At 37.2% G+C, this 23,234-nt stretch overlaps 2 protein-coding genes across 2 annotated transcripts; one reads left to right on the forward strand and one right to left on the reverse strand.

Annotated features, from left to right (window-relative positions):
* Positions 1-8,074: 8,074 nt before the first annotated feature.
* Positions 8,075-10,981, forward strand: LOC135577488 (T-cell receptor-associated transmembrane adapter 1-like; the record flags this gene model as incomplete). The annotated part of the gene is made up of 3 exons (XM_065047628.1): positions 8,075-8,129; positions 9,063-9,121; positions 10,633-10,981. Coding segments are annotated over 3 exons (393 nt in total), but the record flags the coding sequence as incomplete, so codon positions are not given.
* Positions 10,982-19,007: 8,026 nt separating this feature from the next.
* Positions 19,008-23,227, reverse strand: LOC135577485 (uncharacterized). The gene is given in 5 exon segments (XM_065047626.1): positions 19,008-19,506; positions 20,050-20,961; positions 20,964-21,631; positions 22,582-22,617; positions 23,221-23,227. Coding segments are annotated over 5 exon segments (1,692 nt in total). The 3' UTR covers positions 19,008-19,437.
* Positions 23,228-23,234: the final 7 nt, after the last annotated feature.

A 23,234-nucleotide genomic window follows, 5' to 3' on the forward strand; every position in this document is an offset into this window, starting at 1 on the left:
CTCAGTCATGTAAGCCCTTAGCCAAACATTACTGTTTGCTTGACTCCATTTGAGCAGACGTACTCCTTCATATACAGCTGTGCACATCAATATTTAATAATACTCCATTTACCTTCTCCAAGCACTTAAATACCGACAGCTATTCCCAGCCAAGTCACATGTCCACTTGACACAGATTCTTACCTTGGAGACATCAGCAGCATATGTTTACCAAAGATCACATAAGTAGCCAAGCAGTCAGAGATACTTTCCCAGAATATGCACCCAGCAGTTTATAGCTTGGGGACTTTGAAAAGAAGAGGAAATGTCTTTGTGCACAATAGATGTGGATGGAATAATATTACCTTATGTCCCATCTTTCTAAAATTGGACTTGATTTGACCTTGTCTCTATCATCCCGAATAACAGCACGTTAAGCACGCTACTGGCTCACTAATTTTTTTAATGTAACACTGATATAAAGAACAAGAAAGAAAAGTAAGAAGTCCTTCATATTCACAATGGATTTTACAGCCTGCAGCAAATAATTTCTTGCTATTGAAGACAGCTTCCATTCTGTTGCAGGCTGCTCAAAATAGCATACCAAGCTCGTGTCCAATCCAATAGACATTGCTTCTGTAGCCAGTCAAAGCTGACACTGTACAACAGTGATTTCCTCTTGGAGAGCAGATTTATTAACACACCGCCAGGACCACAAACCCAGAAATCCTTTGCTGCATTCTCAGTGTTCACCTTTCCATTATGCCCCTAATTATCTCCAAAGGAGTTTATTCCTTGTAAGCTTCTTGTTCAGGCTGAGAAGCATTTCATTCTGAAGATAAATGTAGTCATGTGATTCACTTTTTCTGTTAAGATATCGTTCTGCCTTCTACATTATGCACGATTGGAAATAAAATCGTCTGCTCTGCAAAAGCAAACAAATAAAGAAAAACCATAAAAAAAACAAGCCCTCAGAAGTTAACAGAAAACTTCTTTGATGGTTCTCAGAGTGCAATCTTCCTCTGGAAGAAGCTAATCCAATGGCTTCTCCACCCAAACATGGGCATGTTTCATTAAATTTTAAAGATAAATACACATTGTAAGCCACATGCTGATGTACCTTGTCTTTCCACAAATGTTCTGGATTGTGGGTCCAGATTTATAGACTTTAAAAAATAGAGGAAACATATCATTATATCCTAACCTGACCTTCCAGAGCTGGCAATGGTATCATTTTTGCATCGTGCCTCTGAATCCTATTTCAGCTAAACCATAGTCTCTCTCGGAGATGAACTTTCAGGCTTGGTTTAGAAATCTCAAGAGATAAAGAGTCAAAGAGCACACCTAGGTAATATAGATCTGTAATTTAGTTTAAGAGGTATCTAAATACTTTTGTTGAATTCAACACAACATCACAAACAGGAAGACTTAGAGCGTGGGTCTCATGTGAATATCACAAAAGCAGGTTTGTATCACATAAAATGGAACTAATATTCCTGTACATGCTCTTCTGTGGCAAGGCAGGTGGATAATAAATACACTAATAAATACATACATAATTACATATGCAAATGAATTTCAAATTCCTTTGAAGGAAATTACACATTTGAATGAGGCAAACACTGAAGGAGACTGTCAGTTTGCTAGTGAGGTTGCATAAGCCTGAACCACGCTTCCTGTTTTTAAGAAAGCTGGTGGAAAAAAAAAGGCTGGAGACCTTAAAGACTGGTGGCAGCTGTAGAGATAGATTCATGCTGCCAGGTCCAACACAAAAGAGCATCCAAGGTTTGCCAACATAACTTGATTGTCTGTTGGATAAAGGGTGGGGAGTATTCCTAGAAACAACAAAAACAGGCAAGTGTTATCTTTTCAGTATTATAAACTTGTAAACAAATCAGCAGTAAAAACACACTGGTAGAGCACTAGTATTCCAAGCAAGTTGGTCAGGGTTCTGAATTCAAATTATTAATAATAATCATGATGATGATGAGTCATCATCGACAGCTTAAACCTTCCTTAATTAAGCTTTATTAATGAAGACTAAGGATTGGTGTTAGTTTTGTGCTTAATATATTTACTGTGCTGAAGGCTTATTTTACAATGTGCTGCTTCCCTTCTGAAGTATGAAGCTGATAACTTACAAAGCAATTAGTTGTGCACTAATTAATTGCAGTTTAAGGAATCCTTTCCGTAGAATTAATCTTGCCTTAAAAACTCACACAGGTGGAAGCATGTTTAATGCTAATTTAACATTCATCAGTCTTTTAATGGGTTTCTTTATCTAAGGGTCATTAGTATGTAATATTATTTATCTCACCATTCAGTTGGAGAGGGGGGAAAACACTAATTTTATCTCATCTTGACAAATTTGCAGAAAGAACAGGAAGCAAATAATTTTGTGCTCCAGATGATCATTTTAAATCCGGTAGCGACCAAAGTAATTAATCTGCTTGTATGAATGATGAGTCGATACCATAGATGGCATGTCCAGCTAGACATGTATCTGTATTCCGCACCTCACGTTCCTTTTCAGTAGGAGAAACTGGTCGAAGTATGGTATCTTCCTGTTAGCCTTTGTGAGAGATTCTCTAAACAAAATACATTAGAACAAGAAGGAACCAAACATAGTACTTCTGCTACCTATTCTTATGCTGTTAGGAGGACAAACACCTATTTCTAGCCCCAAATTGTTAAATCTGTCCCCTGCCCCCAAAGGTAAGTACAAGATTATATCTTCTCCTTTGAGTTGCAGTAGTATTGAATTGCAGAAATTAATCCAGGAAAGTTTAGAATGTCTGGGGGGCTTCTCTTTGTTTGGTTATTCTTTTTGGTTTGCTTCCTCCTCTCCACCCCCCTCCAATTACAGTATAACGAGCCCTGCAAAGAGAAAACCTGACAAGTGACCAAAAGTTTATTTGTTCCCGTGTTTTTTCTCTGTTGGTAGAGAAAGTCGTCAATAATAGATTTAATAAAGGAGAAAAGGCAGAAGTAACTATGTCTTTAGAAAGTCTTTTACTTGCCTGTATTTTGTTGTTGAATATAGTCTACAGCAATGTAAAATATACTAAGAGGAGACGAGTAACTCCATCCCTAAGCTCAGAAAAGTAAAAACATCATCCAGATGGAGCAAATTACCGAAGGTAGGTGTTTACTTGGGTGCAACTCCAAGTTTGACCCTGTTTCCAAATAGAAGTGAAAGAACAGCAGAACAGGAATATATAATTAATACTAGAGAGATTCAGGTATTAGATAGTCAAAACACTCTCACCTTTATAATGATTAAATATAGTACTTCTGCCACTTACACTTCCCAGCTTGGAACAATAAAATGAGAATCGTCCTTCTCATGAAACCTTTGGCTATATGATGAACTCTTTCACAGAGGAGCGCATTAGTCTAAGAATAGCTTCAATATAGTTTCTTATGAACAAACTACCATGGCTCTGGCTTTTTCCCATCGGAGATAGACTATGACAGAAAACCCTGATGAAATTTGAGCTTATCCCATTAGAATCATAATGTACTATTTCCAGGGGCCTAATTTTTGCTTAGGACTTTTTTTTTTCAAAGATATAACAATTTTTTTTTAAAATATGCAATTTGATTGCAATAGAGTGAGAATGCCCCTGAACACAGTGCTACAGGTTCTTTGGAAGAAATATGTAATACGTAAAAAATAATAATCTGCTTTTGCTACATTTGACAGTAAATTACTTGAATGATAATTAAAATTAGAGTATAGAATACAAGAGACTATTTCAGAACAGACTATAATTAGTCTAATAGACTTCTCTTTCTGTTTATTTCTCACTCTCCATCAACAACCAGCACAACCAGTTAACCGTCATGGGTTGCATCTGCTATTATACATAAAGGGACAGCAGTGCAGTTATCTGAAGAGGCGAATTTTTTTCTTCGCACAGGTATTCAGCTTTTCTTCTATTGCTGCTGTTGCCAAAGTAGTAAATATTTAATGTATTCAGTTATAAATGTAAACAGCAAACTGGCAACAGCTGTAAGGGTAGTACAAGAACACGTGGGAAAGAGCTGCCAGTTGTATATCTGTAAAGCTAAGATATATAATCAAAATCTCGCGTATTTTGTACTTAGAACGTAAGATTAACTTGAAACGGACATTGGAAAAACATAGAGAACTCAGAGTGGCACCTGTATGTCTCAGATCATGCCTTTACTATGGTTTTATAGGGTAAATGAAAACTGCTGTTGTTTCTCAGATACAACTAGTGTTGTCTGACAAACAAATAGCTCCTATGGCAAAGACAAAAACCAAAACAACCTGAAGCCACACGTATGTTTGTATACATTCCCCTGAAATACAACCAGGTGTTTAAGTCAGAGTTGTGGAAAATAAATTTAAAAATAAACTCAGTTGTGTTCAGCTAGGAATACATATAAATATTGTTTTCTTAATCTCCCCACACCTATGCAATTTCCTAAATCATGTTTAAGAAAGAACTATAGATAGTGAGGTTTAACACATTGGTACGTTGTATTAGAAATCCAAGTTTCATGCCTTTTGTTTTGCTAGAATATTTTTAAAGTCCTAGAGAAGTGGGACTGCTCAAATACTGTAGATGTTAAACCTGAGACTGAAAAGGGAAACAACTTTTTTTTCAAACCTTTACATTTCCCAGACAATAATTCCAATTTAAATCAGAATCGGAAACACAAAAATAATACTTGTCATCAAAAATTTGTTTTCCTCCTGCACTTCAATTAAGGGCTGAAAATATTAAAATAAAAAATTAAAACTAAGACAGCATTTAGGATCAAGAAAAAGGTACATACTTAGATCAGAACTTTATTTTAGGTATTGACTCTCTTTCAAACGAATCACAGGGTTGTAGTTTCTATCGCAGTTACACGTGCTTCACTTCTCTTATGCAACAATACTGGTTTTGTTCCCTGAAAAAAAAAAAAAAAAGAAAGAGATTTTGTAGGAGAAGAAGGAAGGAGGACAAGGATGACCCTTATTATTTAGGCACTACCTTGAGATTTAAAAGCTCTTGCCTTTGCAAGTTTTGGACAGGTTGCATAGGATGCAAATGCCGAGTGACTAATTGTAGACTAACCACGTTCCAAGCACTGATGGTTCTTGACGTGGCCTGACAACATCTTCTCAAGGTATGATGTCCCTTTCTTTTAACTCCTTCTCTGAAAAATCAGAATGATATGTAGCTGCTTCATGGAGGTGTCATCCCTCCTCAAGAATGTCTGTACCTTGTAAAAAAGTGCCTCTCAACATGAAAAGTAGTATTGCTGTGATGGACAACCCTCAAACACCTTTGGGAGAACTCTAGGAGAAAAGAAAGGACTGGAAATTGGTTGTTTAGTATAAAAGGAAGGAAGGATAAATGGCCACTGGAAGTAGAATGTGATAAAAACAGCTACAAGCCTGTCAGAAAGTTACATCTCTGTTTTGTCCCTTTTAAAAGAGAGTTCTGACATGAAGGAAACCTGCATCATAGAATTCCATGTGATTTGTGATTTTTTTCTACCAAGGATTATCTTCTCTTGTTTCAACATCATAAACACATCTCTGGCTTGAAATAAAACAAAACTAAGAGAGCTTTTGCAACCCCAGCATAATTAGGGAACAAAGCCCGTAAAGGAGCTGTCCCCAAGATGAGCTGGAGCCAGTCAACCAGGGAAAAAAATCTCTGTCTTCTCAGCAGGAGCACATCCATTGCCTCCGCCACCTGTGGCTGGCAACACGGGAAACCTGTTTTCCTGTATTCTTTTACCTCAGCTTTCCTTTACGGACCAAACAAAACATCAGCCCCCTGAAGGAATCCAGCTACAGCAAAACCAAATAAGTGTGTTAAGAACCTGCTCTAATCTCATTCTGCGAGTACCATCTAGTCTCTCCCCTTGACTGCTCTGTTCCAGCTAGACCTTTTAATGCATAAGTTAAATGCATAAGTTTAATGCATAAGTTAACGACAATTACAAAAATAATTTCAAAGCTATTGACTTTTTTCTTTATCGATTTCTGACTTTTACTGCATCTTACAGGTAAACCAATAGTCCAACCTTTGGCCGAATTCCTATGAAATAGTAGTTCTGTTAACAGCTTATTGGCATTGTTCTCTTATTATTTAGCATCTGGTTTTGATATTAATTATTTAGCTTGTATAGCAATGGCTGTCACAGAGTAAACAACAAAATAGTAGCTTCAATTACAGAAAGCAAAAATCAGCCCACCACAAAGAATACAGTAAAATTGTTGACAACACAAACTATGGAATTCTTTTCTCTCAGTTGCAGAAATGGACTGCCATTTTTCTGTCTGGGGAGTTTTGGCTTTTCTGAGTTTGGCTCTTGTTTCGTTGATACTGAACATTTCATACTATATGAAAAAGAAGCAAGGTAAGTAATGTCTCTGTAAGGAATGGAGTTTGAGTGGTTAAAGTGTTTGCAGAGAAAGCCATCACTGCTTGGAGATTTCAAGCCAACAAATGGATTAATTATCTTTCGGCAAGAATGATTCTAGTAGAGAGCATGCAACTTTTAAACATGTTTAGGGGAGCCAGGTATGATTATACAATGGTTGCTAGCTGCCCAGTCCACTGCCAAACACAGCTGAGTCCATTCTCTGAAGAAAAACCAACAGAACACGTACAAGTTGAGGAATTAAGTTTTGGCTAAATTTGTATTTTTAATGTACATTTTTAACATCTGCAACTTCTTTATTGAGGTGTACTTTTCATGTAAGTGGTTGTTATTCGTACTTTAGTTTAAAAAGAATTTTAAGTAGCTGCACTGATACAAAATACATTTGAGAAAATTTTATCTTCCCAAAATTCCTGAATGCTTGTTTGAATTTCAGATTTCATACACATTTTATGCTTAATTAGTTTGTTTTGAGAAAGTCCAAATTGCTTTTCATTGTGGGATGCTCATGTAGCTCTTAAATCAATGTGTCACTCACAATAAGGAACTGGCTTGTTTAATTCACGTTAGAGGGTGACTACAGTCATACTCTTGTTTCAGTTAAAATTAACTATGACTTTCAACAGATTTGATGATGCCATTGCAACCTCTCTTATGCATGCAATTCTGTAGATTTAAGTTGCAATCCTCACCACGCCCATTCAGAGAAAAAGTGCGTTTCCACAGGGAAAACTGCACCTGTGCTATATGCACATGGGTGCTCAGGCAAACACTAGCGGGTTCAATCATGTTAAACACACATACGTACATAACCTACATAAACAGGCCTATGCTTATAAACTAAACTCACCAAGTACAAGAGAATTAGAATATGACAGGATATTAAAAGAGCTGCTGGAGAGCTGTGGGATGAGGGAGTGCCTTTTTGGTTTGTCTTTTAGTGCTGCTAGGCAGAGATTTCTACGATGAAAAATCACAGTCATTTACAAAACTAATGCTGAGCAAGGTTTTGGTAAGGTTGGCTGATGTTGCATTGCTCATGTAATTGGAGCTTACAGTGCTAAATTCAGGAGTTCTGGAGCAGAAGATAGAAAGTCAAGCGTTCCTGAGTTATTAATCAAGCTCTAGCAACAAATCCCTTTGGAGCCAATGCCTCTCTGCCTCAGTTTTTTTTTCTGCGTGGTCACAGGATATATATCCCTCTTTCAGAGATATAAGCAGCAGAACTAGCAACGTAAACATTTTAGTTGAATCAAGACTGGAGTTTTTAAGAACACTGCCCCAAGAGACCCATTTAGTGCTTTAGTTTGTATTGCAAAGCGGGCTCAGAGGACATGAAGTGGGTTCGTTTCAGTGATCAATAATACCTCTAGAACTACATCAAACGGTAGCTTAGTGGTCTTGAGATTAGCTTTATACTTAAGTAAGTTCCAGGAAAGAAGAGTTCTATTCTTGGCTAGATAACAAATCTCTCTTCAGAACATGCACATAGCCATTTCTGTGCTGTGTCCCCACACTTGTTTCCCCCACCCCTATATTTTTGGTCTTGTTTTTCGGATTACATACAATCTGCTTGCTACTGCCACATGCGTGTAAAATGTTTAAAGTCTAATAGTGAAGTCCTAAATCAAGCATATTCTGTGAATTAAAAGTATTTTTCCGTTGCACTTCTAGCTATGATGGCTACTACACAGAAGATGACCCAATTTATGGCAATCTCAATCAAGATATTTTAGGTAAGCTTCACTTTGAGAACACGTGTCTGTTCAGAGGATGTGATAAATGTGTAGTTAAAAACTGACTGACCAACGCTTTCTGTGTTTCTCAACACAGAATTAATACCAGCTTGGGATAGAACTGCAAACCATCATACTGCACTACTCTTTTTAAGACCAGGTCTCATACTGAATTGGATTTTTTGCAGTCCAAATGATCCTGTTCAGCCAGATATCTCAAAACCAAGAGCTGTTCTTCATGTAAAGCTGCACCAGTTGAAATAACAGCTTCATCCATGCAGTTACAGCAATCTAAGACACATATTACTCCCTGCCCAAAGTCAATGCTCCCACACAAGCTGGTAGAAACAGACACAGGCCAGTTCTCTGTTGTGGCTGTCCACAGATCATCAGCAATGTTGACAAATATGCTGGAACAAGTCTGAAAACTGTGAGGAAATAATCTGTTTTACTGATGGCTAAAATGAGATACGTGATGAAAAAAATGACTTACACCAGATTTTTCAGAAAACTGGAAGTAGAGTCAGGAATACAATTTAATCACCAGCTGCTGCAACTCACAGCCTCTTTCGTGGCCCAGTATAAGTTTGCTCGTGTTGAAAAATACATTAATATGTGGTTACGCTCTAATTGCAAGATGTACCCCTAGCAGTGTAAAATGACGCCCACTTAGTGAATAATGAGAAACTTTCTATCCATATGAACAGAAAATGCTTTTCATTTTCACAGTATGCATGTCTGAATTTCTTAGCTATTTGCCCTTCTGTTAATAGAGAAAGAGATCTGTGTGTGAATTCAAAAAAAACCAAACTTCTACCAAAGTAAACTGGGGGAAGTTGGTTCTGTAACAGGGAGGATCTGTTAATTTGATCTTTTAAGACTCAGTAGTGTGCCTTAATAACTAAAACATTTTTCTGCTTTGATAAACTGTAGAGGAATGTCGTTACGAGCAGATGAAGTCCCAGCCTCAAAGGCCAGTTAACCAGCTACAGGTATCTCTAAGTTTAATTCTGGATTTCTGAATTAGGGTAATGTGGTCTGTCTCAGAATTTTTGTGTGTATCCCATGACAATATATAACAAAAATTTTCACGCTGCTCCTCACGAAAATTACCATGCATTAGTGTCGTAGTTCATCAAGAAATTTAAGCACGGACTTGACCCTTTGTTCCATCTGGGACATTAATGAGGGAGCAGGAGAATTATAGACAGCTCATTTCCATCCATATGGCATAATAAAGCTCGGTCACAGGCATGCAGATCAGGCTGAATTGAGCCTACATCTAATGCCATGGCTTATGGAAAGAATTACTTGTATTTATTTTGGACATCATTCAAGTGAAAACACAAGCGGCATCACGTGATAATCATGAGTTTGACTGGCTCTCTCTTGCCCAACACAAAATCTATATGCCTTAAATAAATGCCTGGTTTTGTATCGATTTATATTTTGTTGAGATACCTGGATGCCTAAAAGCATGCAAACTTCAGCTGAAATTTGTCTGTAATCGAAGCATTCCTAGCATCGATTTCCTGAGTTGATTTCCAGCTTCTCTCTCAGGATACTTCCAGGTGGTGGAAAATTTATTTTTTTTTTTCTCTTTTAAATCTAGACATTTGCTTTATTATACTTCACAGAAACAGACTAACCTATGAAAATTCCAATATGAAAAATGTTTGATAATTTGGCTTGAAAAACACAGAGAAAAACACGGGAAAGACACACGAGGCATACATTTTGCACTGCAAATGAGATCATATTTACAGACAAGAATCACCCATCTTTAGTTTTCTGCACAGACCAAGCCTATGAAAAATGTTGCTAGTAACTGGATTATAATTTAAAAAACAAACAAACAAAAACAGTAAGAAGAAAAAGAGATCAAATAATGTCTTACATCCCAAAGAACTTGGTCCAATTATATAAAGTACCCTCAGTCCCACAGCAAGTCTTTCCAATAATAGCTGCCACTACCCTGTGGAGGGATTTTGATAGATAAATATTTGTTGCTGAATTAGTCTGGCTCAAAGGAATCTCAAGGCCGCTTCAAGAAGCTGAGAACAGAATCTCCTGTGAGAAAGAGGTGTGTTCCTCAATCAGCGGGGTCCCATCATCGGATGTATCATCAGTGAGACTCCAGCGCATGGACAGCCCATGATACTCATTTAGTGAATCCATGCTTGGAGCGTGGACGCGTGATTAGAATATAGTTGCATATATAAGGAGGCTTGTTTCTGTAATAAATGTCTCTGCGTGATTCACATTGAATCGGAATGCTGAGTCCTTTTTCGTTCCAACACTACCCCAAGAACACGAGTCATTTACTGTTAGGTTACGTTGGTCTGTTTTCTGTGCTGCCACAGCTGAATCATTTGTGCTTTTAATGAGCTAATTTGGGTAAACTTCAGCCACTATTATGATTACGGTGTAGACATACTCAAAGTCTTAGACATAACTTTAAAGCAAGCATAACTACTGAATGTTAAAGTGCATGTTCATCTAGGTGGAGTCTGCCCATCAGATGTGTTATGCCTCACTTGATCACAGTGTCAAGGGAAAACGCAGAAAGCCGAGGAGAAAGAAAGGCCCTTCATTAGAGGAGGATGAAGAAGCAAGATCATCTAACCCCGCCATGATGGCTTCCAAAGTTAGCATTTATCTCAACAGTGAGCAGCTGGCTGCTGAAAACACGACAAACGTAGAAGCCATTCATGATGATCCCATGAGATTAATGGGCTTGATTCATACTACAAAGGAGAGAACATTTGAAGTGGCTTCATAAACCAAATATGTAATCATAAAGTGATATCTGCTTCTTCGTTCTGGAAAAACAGTGAATGATTAGAGGCAATAACCTGACAAACTGACATACCAAACCATGTTAGAAAATGGGTAAGTTAAGTGTTCTAAAGTGTCTTCCAAGCACATTTAGAGACTGAGCAAGAAATAAGATCCAGACTGCCACTTTGAAGGACCTGCCCTTCTGAAGACATTTTGGAAAGGAGTTGTAGAAGCTGGTATCTCAGCATTCACATGGTATTGATTCCAGTAAAATTAATCCTTAGTTTAAAACAACCATCAACTTTCAAACAGTCCCAAAAGACCCACCCTGTTGTCTGTAGAGCTCTAGCAGAGTATAACTACTCTTCTATATAGGTTTGAACACCACCTTTGGAAGGAAATTGTGTTTCATGCTTGCACACTTAACGATTTAGTTAAACTAAAAACCGATCATCTGTTCGACATTTTATACTTCCTTACGGTGACTGGTCTATGGTAATAACACAACATATCTAAAGCTAATTGGAGAATAAGTTAATAGCTTGTTTAAAGTAGTAATTGCACATCTTGCAAGATTTAACAATATCCTTATATATCTTTAGTTTCCTTCTCTGAGCAATACCAGGATACATCTCAAATCTCAACTCCTCTACTAATGTTATGTTGTATCCAGCCCACATTAAAGATATTAGCCAAATATCTGTAACATTAAATCTCCTAGGGAGGATTTTTTCCTTCTAATATTCTATGTGATGTTTAATATTCTGTGTGGGTTTTTCACTGCCATTGTTTCATCTATTTTACAAAAGTAGAAAGAGCCTTTTTATTTCCCCAAATAATTCACATATTGTGTGCACATTCATCTTAAGACTTTAAACTCATCAGATGGTAACCTTTTATAGAGTGGGGTTTTATTTTTATGTTCCAGGAGTCATTAAGTAGTAGAAGCAGGAAACAGTAAGGCATCGTGATGTATTAGGCTAGTGCAAAAGGAATTGTGGCTTTCACACTGTTGAAATTTTCCGTTTGATATTGGGATACATTCTTAAATAAATGTGGTTATTTTATGCATCATTTTAATGTTATTTTCTTGCTTTATGTTTTTTCTTCTTTTTTCTTCTCTTTTTTTTTTTTTTTTTTTTTTTTTTTGCTAATGACTTATTACTTGCTATATATTTTATGTTTATTTTAGACTATGGAAATGTTAGACAAAAATCAAATTTGAGTGGTTTTCTTATTCAAGTTCAAAATGAGTCATAAAGCAGTGAAGACAGCTCACAACATCAACCAGGCATTTGGCCCAGGAACTGCTAAGGAACGTACAGTGCAATGGTGGTTTAAGAAGTTTCACAAAGAAGATGAGAGCCTTGAAGATGAGGAGGGTAGCGGCCAGCCATTGCAAGTTGACAATAACCAGTTCAGAGCAATCATCAAAGCTGATCATCTTACAACTACAGGAGAAGTTGCTGAAGAACTTAGCGTCAACCATCCTAAGGTTGTTTGGCATTTGAAGCAAATTGGAAAGGTGAAAAAGGTGATGGATTGATGAAAAGTGAAATTTGTACAAAAACTGACGATGACCAGCTCTGTGGTTGGACAGAGAAGAACCTCCAAAAGACTTCCCAAAGCCAAACTTGCACCAAAAAAAGGTCATGGTCACTGTTTGGTGGTCTGCTGCCGGTCTGATCCACTACAGCTTTCTGAATCCTGGCGAAACCTAAAAAGTATGCTCAGCAAATCAATGAGATGCACTGAAAACTGCAAAGCCCGCAGCCAGCCCTTGGTCAATGGAAAGCGCCCAATTCCTCTCCACGACAATGCCCAACCGCACGTTGCCCAATGCTTCAGAAGTTGAATAAATTGGGCTACGAAGTTTTGCCTCATCTGCCATAGTCGCCTGACTGTCACTTCTTCAAGCATCTTGACAACTTTTTGCAGGGAAAAAGCTTCCAATACCAGCAGGATGCAGAAAATGCTTTCCAAGAGTTTCTCAAATCCCGAAGCATGGATTTTTATGCCGCAGGAATAAACAAACTTATTTATTATTGGCAAAAATGTGTTGACTGTAATGGTTCCTATTTTGATTTTTAAAGATGTGTTTGAGTCTAGTTATAATGATTTAAAATTCACAGTCCAAACCGACAATTACTTTTGCACCAACTAATAATGTGCCTACCTCTAAGTGTCAGAGAGTTCTGCCTTCTCAAAATAAGGATGTTAGAGCCTTTAAAATCCATGCAGAGCACAGTGTCAATGAGTCTGAAACTCTCAAGCACATAGAGCCCTGCAAGTGTTTCAGGTCCTGAAAAATAAAACCCTAAAAGCAGTTACAAGAAACAAACAAAAAAACGCACAGTACAAAGAACCAACACCTCTTGTAAAGGCAGAAGTGGGTGGACATATCCAGAGATGTGACAAATTTAACAAGGAAAAAAAAAAAAGAAATAGTTCTTTGACAGCCTGGTTCATGTTTTGTTTAGCTCATAGTTAACGAGCCTCTTTAACTTGCCTTAACTTCTATGCAAGACCAAAAGGCCAGCCCTTGCATCCAAAGCTGCCCAGTGTCACTGCCTGTCTTGCGCTAGCACTTGCTTTTGTGCGCAGAAATCAAGTCAGTATATGCTTGATTCTTAGGCTGCAGAAACCAGGCAGACTTGGAATTAAAGCAACCATATTATCATGGTCTTAGACTGACTACCATTGGATAAGCAAAAGTAAATACTGTCAAAGCATTGATAAAACCCATTTTAATGAAGAAACGTTAAATGACGACCCTTACTAAGAGCCTAAACGGGGGGAAGGAGGATGGCAAATCCAATGCCAAAGATCCAAAGCTAAACACAGAGATATCAGTGCATGAGATACTAACTTAATTTAATTAGATTGGAAAGACTTCTACTTTGTTCCTTAGTAGCAACAAAATAAGTAGTAAAATATTTATCATACAGTCTTGCTTAAACTTGCATATCAAAATTGTTTGAATACCATTAATATGCAAAACATTTATAGAAAATTTCAGTTTAGCTGGCACCAATCAGATCCAATACTCAGCCCTCTGAGATGATTAAAAAAGAAAGCCGTCTTAATCTCTCAAGCAAATAAACACATGCCCAAGAGTCCATTTTCTACTGTTTTCCAACATACAGCATCCCTCGTTTCATGTGTATTTTAATGCAACTTGTGTACATTTTGTATAAAAGTCGCTATTTCCCAATTTTCTGACAGCATTTGCACTCTTGATTATGCCTTTCCTCTAAAAATCTCAAAGCCAAAGAACTTCTACGGGTTACCCAGCTTCCATCCGTCATTTCAGCCTGATCATTAATTTAATGGAAATGAAGTACACACTCCTCTCATCCAAGTATACATAATACAGTAAGTCCACTTCACAGCCTTTAGGTGCATCTAGTTTCCTCTGTATTCATAGTCTCTACTGTTTAGTCTAGCTATTTATTTATGCCAATTTTCAGCAGCTGCTTTCCCTTGCAACATAGCTTGCTAAAAGCAGGGCACTTCTGTAAATATTCTCTTTCAATGCATGCTTCCCTTCCACATTCAGTGACTGCTTCCATTAAATTATTCACTGCTGCTCTCACAGACTCTCCCCGCTGCAGGATCATCTTTAATGGCCTATCAACTGTTTCCAACGAAATAGCGCTACCACATTCCAGATTTAGTTTTATTCCTTGAGCTCGTTGCCCTCTGTCTGCTTAAATAAGCAACTTAACGACCTATTTTTCTTTTTCTTCTTTTTTTTTTTTTTTTAAATGACTTTTGGGGATAGTTTTCAAATGACTACTGAATTCTTACACGAAATAGCACATTCAACATTGCTTCATCTTCATGTCATTGGAGAAAGACCTATATAAACTATCACAGATTAGTTAAATTCTAGCTTCAACTAATTACAACAAAATAAGGAGATACTAGGTTCTAGGTTTATACTGTCTCAGCAACCTAACCTGTTTTTCCAGTGCTCTTCATAAAAATTTTGAAGCAGAGGGAAGCAGTATGAAGCTGTTTTTATTAACAGTAAGCTTCGCATTCAAGTATCGTGCGGAAAGAGTAAACAAGACGAAACATGGTAGAAGAAGCAAAATTCGTTGGAAGGGAAGAAGAATGGAGCTCAAAACAGAAGAGAGATCAAGTATCACCACGAAATTTTGGTGAGTCTCACACAGGTATACTCCAGTAGTCATGATAGCATCTGACAATCACTGCAGATGCATCTGTTTAAACAGTATTGTTAGGAAAAAAACACCACAGACTTTTGGTTATATCATACTTTTAAGAGTCTTAAGACTCAAGTGGATGTCGGAGGATCAAACTGTAAAAATAATTGTGTAAGCTTCTCCCATTTTTCTTTGCTATTGCTAGCAATAAAAAGGGATGTGCTTACCTTCCAACACCTCAAGGTTTTTCAAGAACCACCTCTTAAAATTATTTCAAAGTAATTTTCATGGAGACAATGAACTATTGCTGTGTAGCTTAAACAAACTTACCTTCCTACTTTGGTAAGCCTATATTCAGGTTGCAGTGTAGACATCATATCTAGAGTCAGAACGTGTCCAAAACCCAATTCCAGTTTACATTTAATTTACTTTAGAACAGAAAACATTGAGTTATGTAATCTCTCAGTATTGGTGTATCAAGCAATACTGGGAAATAACTACCTCAACAAATTCAAGGAGAAGGTAGTTCATAAAGCATATTTCCTACAGTTCATTCATGTCTGGAACTGGAAGAAAAATGAGCCACAAAAGCATTTCTAAAAGACAATCTTTTTTGCTGTTGTTGAAGGAAACATAATACACAAATTATGAGGGACAGAATGTGTGTGCATATTGCAGAAGTTCTTGTCTTACTGTAAACCTCACTGAAACTGGCTTCTTGTTCCTTTCAAGAAAAACACTTCAGATAACAAGATTTTGGTTTTAAGAGCTAAAATATCATAAAAACTCCTGTGTGCCCAGAAATGAAGTAAAGCCAAAGGAATGTGATTTTTTTCCTTTTCTGGAGCTCAGAAAGCTGACAAGGGGCAGGGTTGATAAAACAGAGTGTACTTGACCTGACACCACTAAAATAATCTCCTTGCCAAGAAAGAATGCAGCAATGAAAACCTGTGGGACCCAGCCACATCACTCTGATGTATTTGCTGTAGGGATACAAACTCCTCATGAGCATTCACATACCTGAAATAAAATGTTGAAAGCAGATAGTTGTTGAGAACGGGTTTTTATTTAGAACATATATTTTGTCAGAACACAGAATATAACTGTCAAATTCACTGAAACATATAAAGTTTTATTGAACAATCCACTCTGTGAGCTATGTAGAAAATTTAACATAGCAGGCATATAACAAGTCATAGTGCCTAATACTGCATTTCAATCATCCATCCCAGTTTAGAATTTTTCATGTAGTGTCAATACCCTTATAAAGCACAAACAGGCAGGAATCCAGCAAAAAGAGCTTGATTCTCATCTTACGACTAATATGTTAAGAATCAAAGCTTATTAGCAGATAACAAGAAAATACTGATCACACTGTTAGAACAAACACTACTAACTGTGGAGGGGTTTTGATAGATAAAGATTTGTTGCTGAATTAGTCAGGCTCAAAGGAATCTCAAGGCCGCTTCGAGAAGCTGAGAACAGAATCTGCTGTGAGAGAGAGGGGCATTCCTCAATCACTGGGGTCCTGGCGCGGCGTGAATCATCGGACGGATCATCAGTGAGACTCCAGCGCATGGACAGCCCACGATACTCATTTAGCGAATTCATGCTTGGAGCATGGACGCGTGATTAGAATATAGTTACGTATATAAGGAGACTTGTTTCTGTATTAAATGGCTTTAGCGTGATTCACATTGAATCGACTTGTTTTGCTGAGCCCTTATTTCGCTCTAACAACTAACTACAAAATTTAAACTTTGCCATAGAACGGAACCCTGATTCCCTGCAATACCTGATGAAGCCAAAGGACTAAGCGCCCTGTCAGAAGGGATGAACCAGTCCTGAAGATTTACATTACAGGTAAGCATAAAACAGGACTAACTGCATGACACGTACATAAAATACATCCCTGATTCTTGGAAGAAGAAAGAAAAACAAAACAAACCCAAACTTTATAAAGCAAAGTTTTTTCTGTAGCAGTCCATGAATGCTCCTTGGTGGGTTTCAACCAGGAAGTCACCCAAGCGATTGCTGGGATTTGTCATCTTTACCCACAGTGTAGCTTAATTTTCTGGATACCCTATAGAAAAGAATTGTTAAGATGACAAAGTAAATTACACAAAAATACTATGCCTGCCAAAACTCTGATGAACAGAATGAAATTGAAACAAATCATCAAAGCAAGATATCTGAACATCTTGACTGTAAACAGCAGTAGGACTCCTTGTCCACATTCCTATGTGCTCTCAGCTAGAGAGAAAACTTTTCATCCTATGTCATTTTAATGTCTCCGTAATGCTACTCTCTTAACCTAAATTATATAAGTATCTCTTAAACTTCCCGATGTAAGCTCGGAATGTATTCACCAATAGCTAAAAAGGAAAGATACAAGTGAGAATGTAATTATTTCCTTGCAAATTACTTAAGAAATGGCATATTTTGAACCATTTTGGTTTACATCTGACAATTCAGTATAGCACTATAGCTGTACAACAGCAGTCACACAGAGCTCAAGAAAAGTTTTAGTTATGAACATTGCTTTTTCTGAAATACGTCTTTCATAATCACCTTCTCCAGAAAGGCTATCAAGTTTGAGACAGGAAGACAATACTGGTTTCTTTCCACCACCATTCATTACAAATGCAACATTTTGCCACGTGGCTTAAGCATAAAACTTCTGAGGGCTCTGTAGCCATTAAACAAGAGCTTCACTCCTTGGAACCATATACAAGAACGACACACTACAGGCCCAAGGAAGCTTGTCAGCTGGCAGTCCATCTGAGTTATATCTAAAATAATAAATGCGTCTACAAGGAACAGAAAGAAGGACTAGAGTAGCTATTCAGTCAAGCCATCTTACTACCTTAAGTTCACTGGCCAGCCATGCTGAAGTCTGGCTAGTTTTGTCCAGACACTTACCTCCCAGTGTTTGAGTCTGCAGGTCTGATTAGCTTGGGCTTTCCCAAGCATCCGATCTGATTTTCATTCTAGAAGGACACATGTAAGCAACAGCCTCCACACCTTTAATATAGATGTAAAGCACCAAGAATTTCTTTTGGATTTTCTTTTTGAGGAAGAACTTACCTTTTGCGACAGTACTGTGCATTTCTGGGACTGCTGTAATTCTTCACTGCACTAGGCGAACCAGAGTTGGTACCTGCAATCCCAGATTCTGGTGGTAGAAAACAGTAGTATGAAAAGGGTAAGAACAATGCTGAGTAGCATGGACACTACTGTATGTTGTTAAAATGTTAGCCTGTTAAGACATGGGTAATACTTCACTGGCATACTTCAATGAGCAAGTTTCCTTACAAAAATATTCTAATGCAAAAGGTGCTGGCAAAACTTAATTTCCAATACATTTTGCACACTGTACTTAAGTATAAGCTGTATTTCTGCAAAAATGCTTATGCCATTAGAAAAACGTAGAAGGAACTGCTGATACCAGAAAAAAAAAAAAACATAATACATAAAGTATTAGTTAAAATTTGAGGAAGGCAAAATAAACAGATGTTCACCTCAAATAAACAAATTATTTACAATTAACCAGCAATGAAAATGCAACAAGGCAAGAAACATGCAAAGAAGTACATTTCTTCTGCTATTTTCTTCTTGTATACCAGTTGACAATATTTCAAGGCATCTTCTTCAGTATTTTCCTTTACATGTTAGTTGTTATCTTGATGACAAGGTTCATAAAAATAAAACAAACATTTTACTTAGTAGGAACAAAAGTTCATGTTATGTTACAGACATGCTTTAAACCAAAATTAGATTTTAAAAAGAAAATCAGAAGATTAGCATTTTTGAATCTTAAACTAAGCTAGTTTTGGTGGTGTATTTTTAAAATTCTAAAATTCTACTGTCCTGAATTAGCAAAAGCCTTTTTATCCAGGCTAACAATCTAATTCACCTAAGCAAGTGACAGTAGCATGCAACAACTCAATTGCAAGTTTTTGTAAAGATGAAGAATCCAAACAAAAGCATGTGGTTACTCAAGTGTAGGATTAATAAAGTATGCATTTCCTGCTGAACAGGTAGATATGTAAAGTAAAAGCAACAGCAAATTTTAAATAAAATAGAAAAAAGGAAGGGAGAAAACCAATGGGTATAAGCAACACTTTAGTAGGAAAAGTCCCAGTTAACCTAAAGAAAAGCTTCTTAAATTGCTGTTTACATGTGATTCAGAAAACCCTTTTCTGTATAGATTCCTTAAAGGAACACTTGAACATACCCAACTGTTACTGAGGAAGAAGAGCTGTCACCTAGACAGCGGTCTATTGAGATTTGTAGATCTACCCTTGAAGAAGTGCTTGTGATTGCTAAAGCAGTAATTCATAAAGTCTCTGAAACTAACCTTGCAAGGAAGTACCAGGAACACCAAGAAAAGTTTTATCTGACGCAGCATGAAATCCAGAGCCCTGAGAATAAAGCATTAACAGATTACATCGATGGAAAAACTCATGTATTATGTCACAGCTTGCCTCAGAAGAAATGACCGGGAACCTGGAAATAAGGGCTGGATTTAATGTTTAAATCAACAAGTCTAATGATTTCAGTGGAACCAGGTAAAGTTTAATTTGTTCGCCTCAATTCGTTCACCTACAAAGTGTTATCATTTCAGAAGGACACCACCTTAATTAACAGGCTCACTGTCTGAGATTATTTAAACCAGTGACACAGTCCATTAAAACACAATCTATTATTGAGCATTGTATAACCACTTTCAAGGTTATTAAATATAGTGAACTTCCTCACATGATCCAGGAGACCTGATACGACTTATATTTTAGCAAATTAAAATCCCCCAAACCCCAAAGATGTAAAACAACTCTACTGACCAAATAGCACAAGAAGAAAGCTGCCACTTGCTTAAAAAGCTTCCAGCTCTAATCTATTTTTAAGCCCTTTTCCAAATATCAAAGATTGCACAATATTATTGTTTTACAAGGTCCTTTAACTACCTCACTCTGGCAGTTGTGACTGTCAAAAATGCTAGGGTTACTGACAATGTATGGGTTCAAAAACCTCATGCCGTTGGTCTGAAGTTCAGCTTGTTTTCTGTGAGCAATCTGTTCACATTTTGTTGAAGATAGATAACGTTCCGGTATACCTCTCAGTCGCTTTACTGGTGAACAAAGAGGATCGTTTTGGAAATTCCCCAGTCTTTTAACTCTGGGAGATGCAGATAAAGTTTGAACAGGCAAGTTAACCAGAGCATTTACAGTTTCTGACATCTGTATTCCATCATACTTCTTTAAATTTGAAGCTCTCTGAAACCCAGGAAGTTTTGGAACACCCCCACTACACAATTGCTCATAGATCCTGTCAAATTCTCTATCACACGGTGTATGGGACCTCACAGAATGACTTAAATTACTCTTCACTAATCTTCCTTTATCTTCAAGGTTCTGTGAATTTGCAAGAGATCTTGTCAATGTGAAAGGCTTTTGGATTTCTTGGGGACACAGCTTGTAGTAGAGCTTTTCAAATGCATCTTTGTATTTCTGGGGCATCTTTGAAGGACTCCGCTTTGTAGACAACAAGGAAAATAAGTGCTTGTGCTCGAAAGGAATTTGTCTTTCAGAGGTTATTTTTTCGGGATTTATGAGCAAAGTATTTGATGCTCTTGCAAGAGAACAGTTTGCAACAGGTGTAAAAGCATGACTATTGCCATAGGAACTGCAAGTAGATGAACACAACTCTGAGGTATCACCACAAGAAAAGTAATTTTTTTGAGTTTTACTCTCTTTTACCGGATGAAGTCCTGTTGACCCTGAACTGGCAGCAGACGTTATAAAACAGTATTCTGAAGGACACTGGTAAGCAAATTTTTCACTTTCTTTGCATTTTGGATTAAGTGAGACAGTAGTCTGTGTAACTCATCTTCAACTAGAAACGTCTCTCCCATTGTAGTTATAACATCAGGAAAAACAGTCCGTTTGGAGACTTTTGGGCCTTTTCTAGGTACTAAACTTGAGTCAGAGCAGTCCATTTTGATTTCATTTGTATCAATGTAAGAATAAGGTCCCACACCAGACAACTTATTAATGGACCTCTTGTCATCACGAAGTTCTCTATTCTCATTTCCGAAAGTTTGATTCTGTGTGTCTTCATGTCTACTGCTGCATATGCTAGGCTGTGCTCGCTTCAGTTTAGGAGGTCTGAACCCTCTTATTTTGACTAAGGTGACACTGAGCTTTGGTCTTCCAGAAGGGTGTCTTCTGTGCCTTAATTGTCCAAACATGTATTTTGACTCTTTTCTCCGAGTCTGCTTTGTCATGAGCCTTGTAAGTAACTCTAACATCCCTGGATACAAGTCTGCAAGAGTTACATTGCTCCAGGAGCATCCCTCATCTGCAGACTGGTATTCTTCCAAGATACTATCACACCAAGTTTTATTCAGTTCTGGGGAAGTCTGATGCCTGGGTATGGTGACTGTCTTTGTTGATATGGGAACATCAGAAAATCCTAACTGTGGAGGTCTGGATGAAGAACATTCATTTGACAATTCTACTTTCCTTCTGCAAACAGCAGCTTGGTTGCCTATTAAAAAAACCCAACCAAATTAATGACAAAACAAAACAAGAAGAAGAAAAAAAGCCCCAAATCTATTAGGGCAATTCCACTAATGTATATGACTTAGAAACAAGCCTTACTGTAATAGCATATTTCATTAAGCTTTTTTGCCAGGCTAAATGGATTATTACCATACAATCTATTAGGAAGAAAAAAATAAAAGGTTTTTCCTAACCATATTGATTTCACAGACTATAGAAGACAGAAAAGAGAAGTGTTGGAGCCCCTCCCCCCATCTTAAAATAGCTTGATAGATAGATAGATAGACAGAGATCTAAAATGTTTTCATTGTAGAGGAAGACTGCTTTGCTCTTCGTGATTTCTGATCAGAAGGAACAGCCTTATCCAACAGGTTTTGTTACTCTATTTTTATATTACTTTAAAGCATTGTAGTTGGCTAGTACCAGCGCAGCTTTGCTTGCCATAAAGCATGATTAACATAATGCTTTTTGTAGTTGTTAGGCTTGAAGTATTTACACCTAAATTCTATTTTAGGTTTGCATCAAGTCTGGAGAACTTCTGAAAAAAGGAAGTTTACTAGTAAAGTACCACTTTGAGTACCAGTTACCAGCCAACCCAAAGCCATTCATGACATTCCAGAAACAAAAAACTACGCTTTCATTTAATGGAGCATAATGCTTCTGAATTTTGTAACTATGCATTTTCTTTTTTCCTGGGGCTATTTAAGAAAAGCTGCTTTTATGTATACAAGTTATTTATTTTCTATTTTTTCAAACACATTTTGCCATAAGCAAAATCATGTCTGTCTTCTCTTCAAGAATCCAGTCCGTTGAACTTTACTGTTGGATAAACAGTGCCTCTGTGTTTTCAATACATTAAATATTTCTAATAAATTTTAATAGAAACATCTTTTGTAACTAAAATATTTGACCAACCTCCAAAAGATTTAGCTGTACCAATCAGTTCTTGCACTGGTGAAGCTAAATGCAGACCTTTGGACGAACCTTGACATTCTCACTGAAAAACAAACAGAAGACACAATCTAATATCCTCAATTTTTTGCACATTAGAAGTAACAACCAAACCTTATTTGTGACTTCTCCTACTCTCTCCTTGCTATAATAGGTCCTGTATAGTTATGGTCCTAAGGGCCTTCATAAGTTTCAGACAAGGAAGAAAATGTCTAGTCAGACTTCAGTAACAATTTTTAAGAGTTAGCAGTTTAATCTTGGAAAGGCTATTTATTTTTGCAAATTCTACATTATGTGTCATATTTTAATCCCTTTCCCAAATATGAGAATTTATACATCTCCATGTATATCTACCTGGATAATCTATACATCCCTGGCAACTTGAGTAGGAAACAGAAGCCATACCATGTAACAGAATCCTTCGTGCCCCTAATCTCCCTTATCCCCAAACCCAAAATAAAGCTAAAACTCCCTTTTTCTCTACAACCTTCAAATTTAGGCTTTTCAGGAAACTTACTGAAGTGAGGATCAACTCACACCTCACGGTTCAAAGGACAAAGTAGGAAAAAAAAAAAAAAAAAAAAAAAGAAAAAAAATTTGGATATAGTCTGCACTGTTTCTTACAAATCATGTCTATT

Source organism: Columba livia (assembly GCF_036013475.1).
Source record: "Columba livia isolate bColLiv1 breed racing homer chromosome W unlocalized genomic scaffold, bColLiv1.pat.W.v2 SUPER_W_unloc_4, whole genome shotgun sequence".
Taxonomy (NCBI): domain Eukaryota; kingdom Metazoa; phylum Chordata; class Aves; order Columbiformes; family Columbidae; genus Columba; species Columba livia.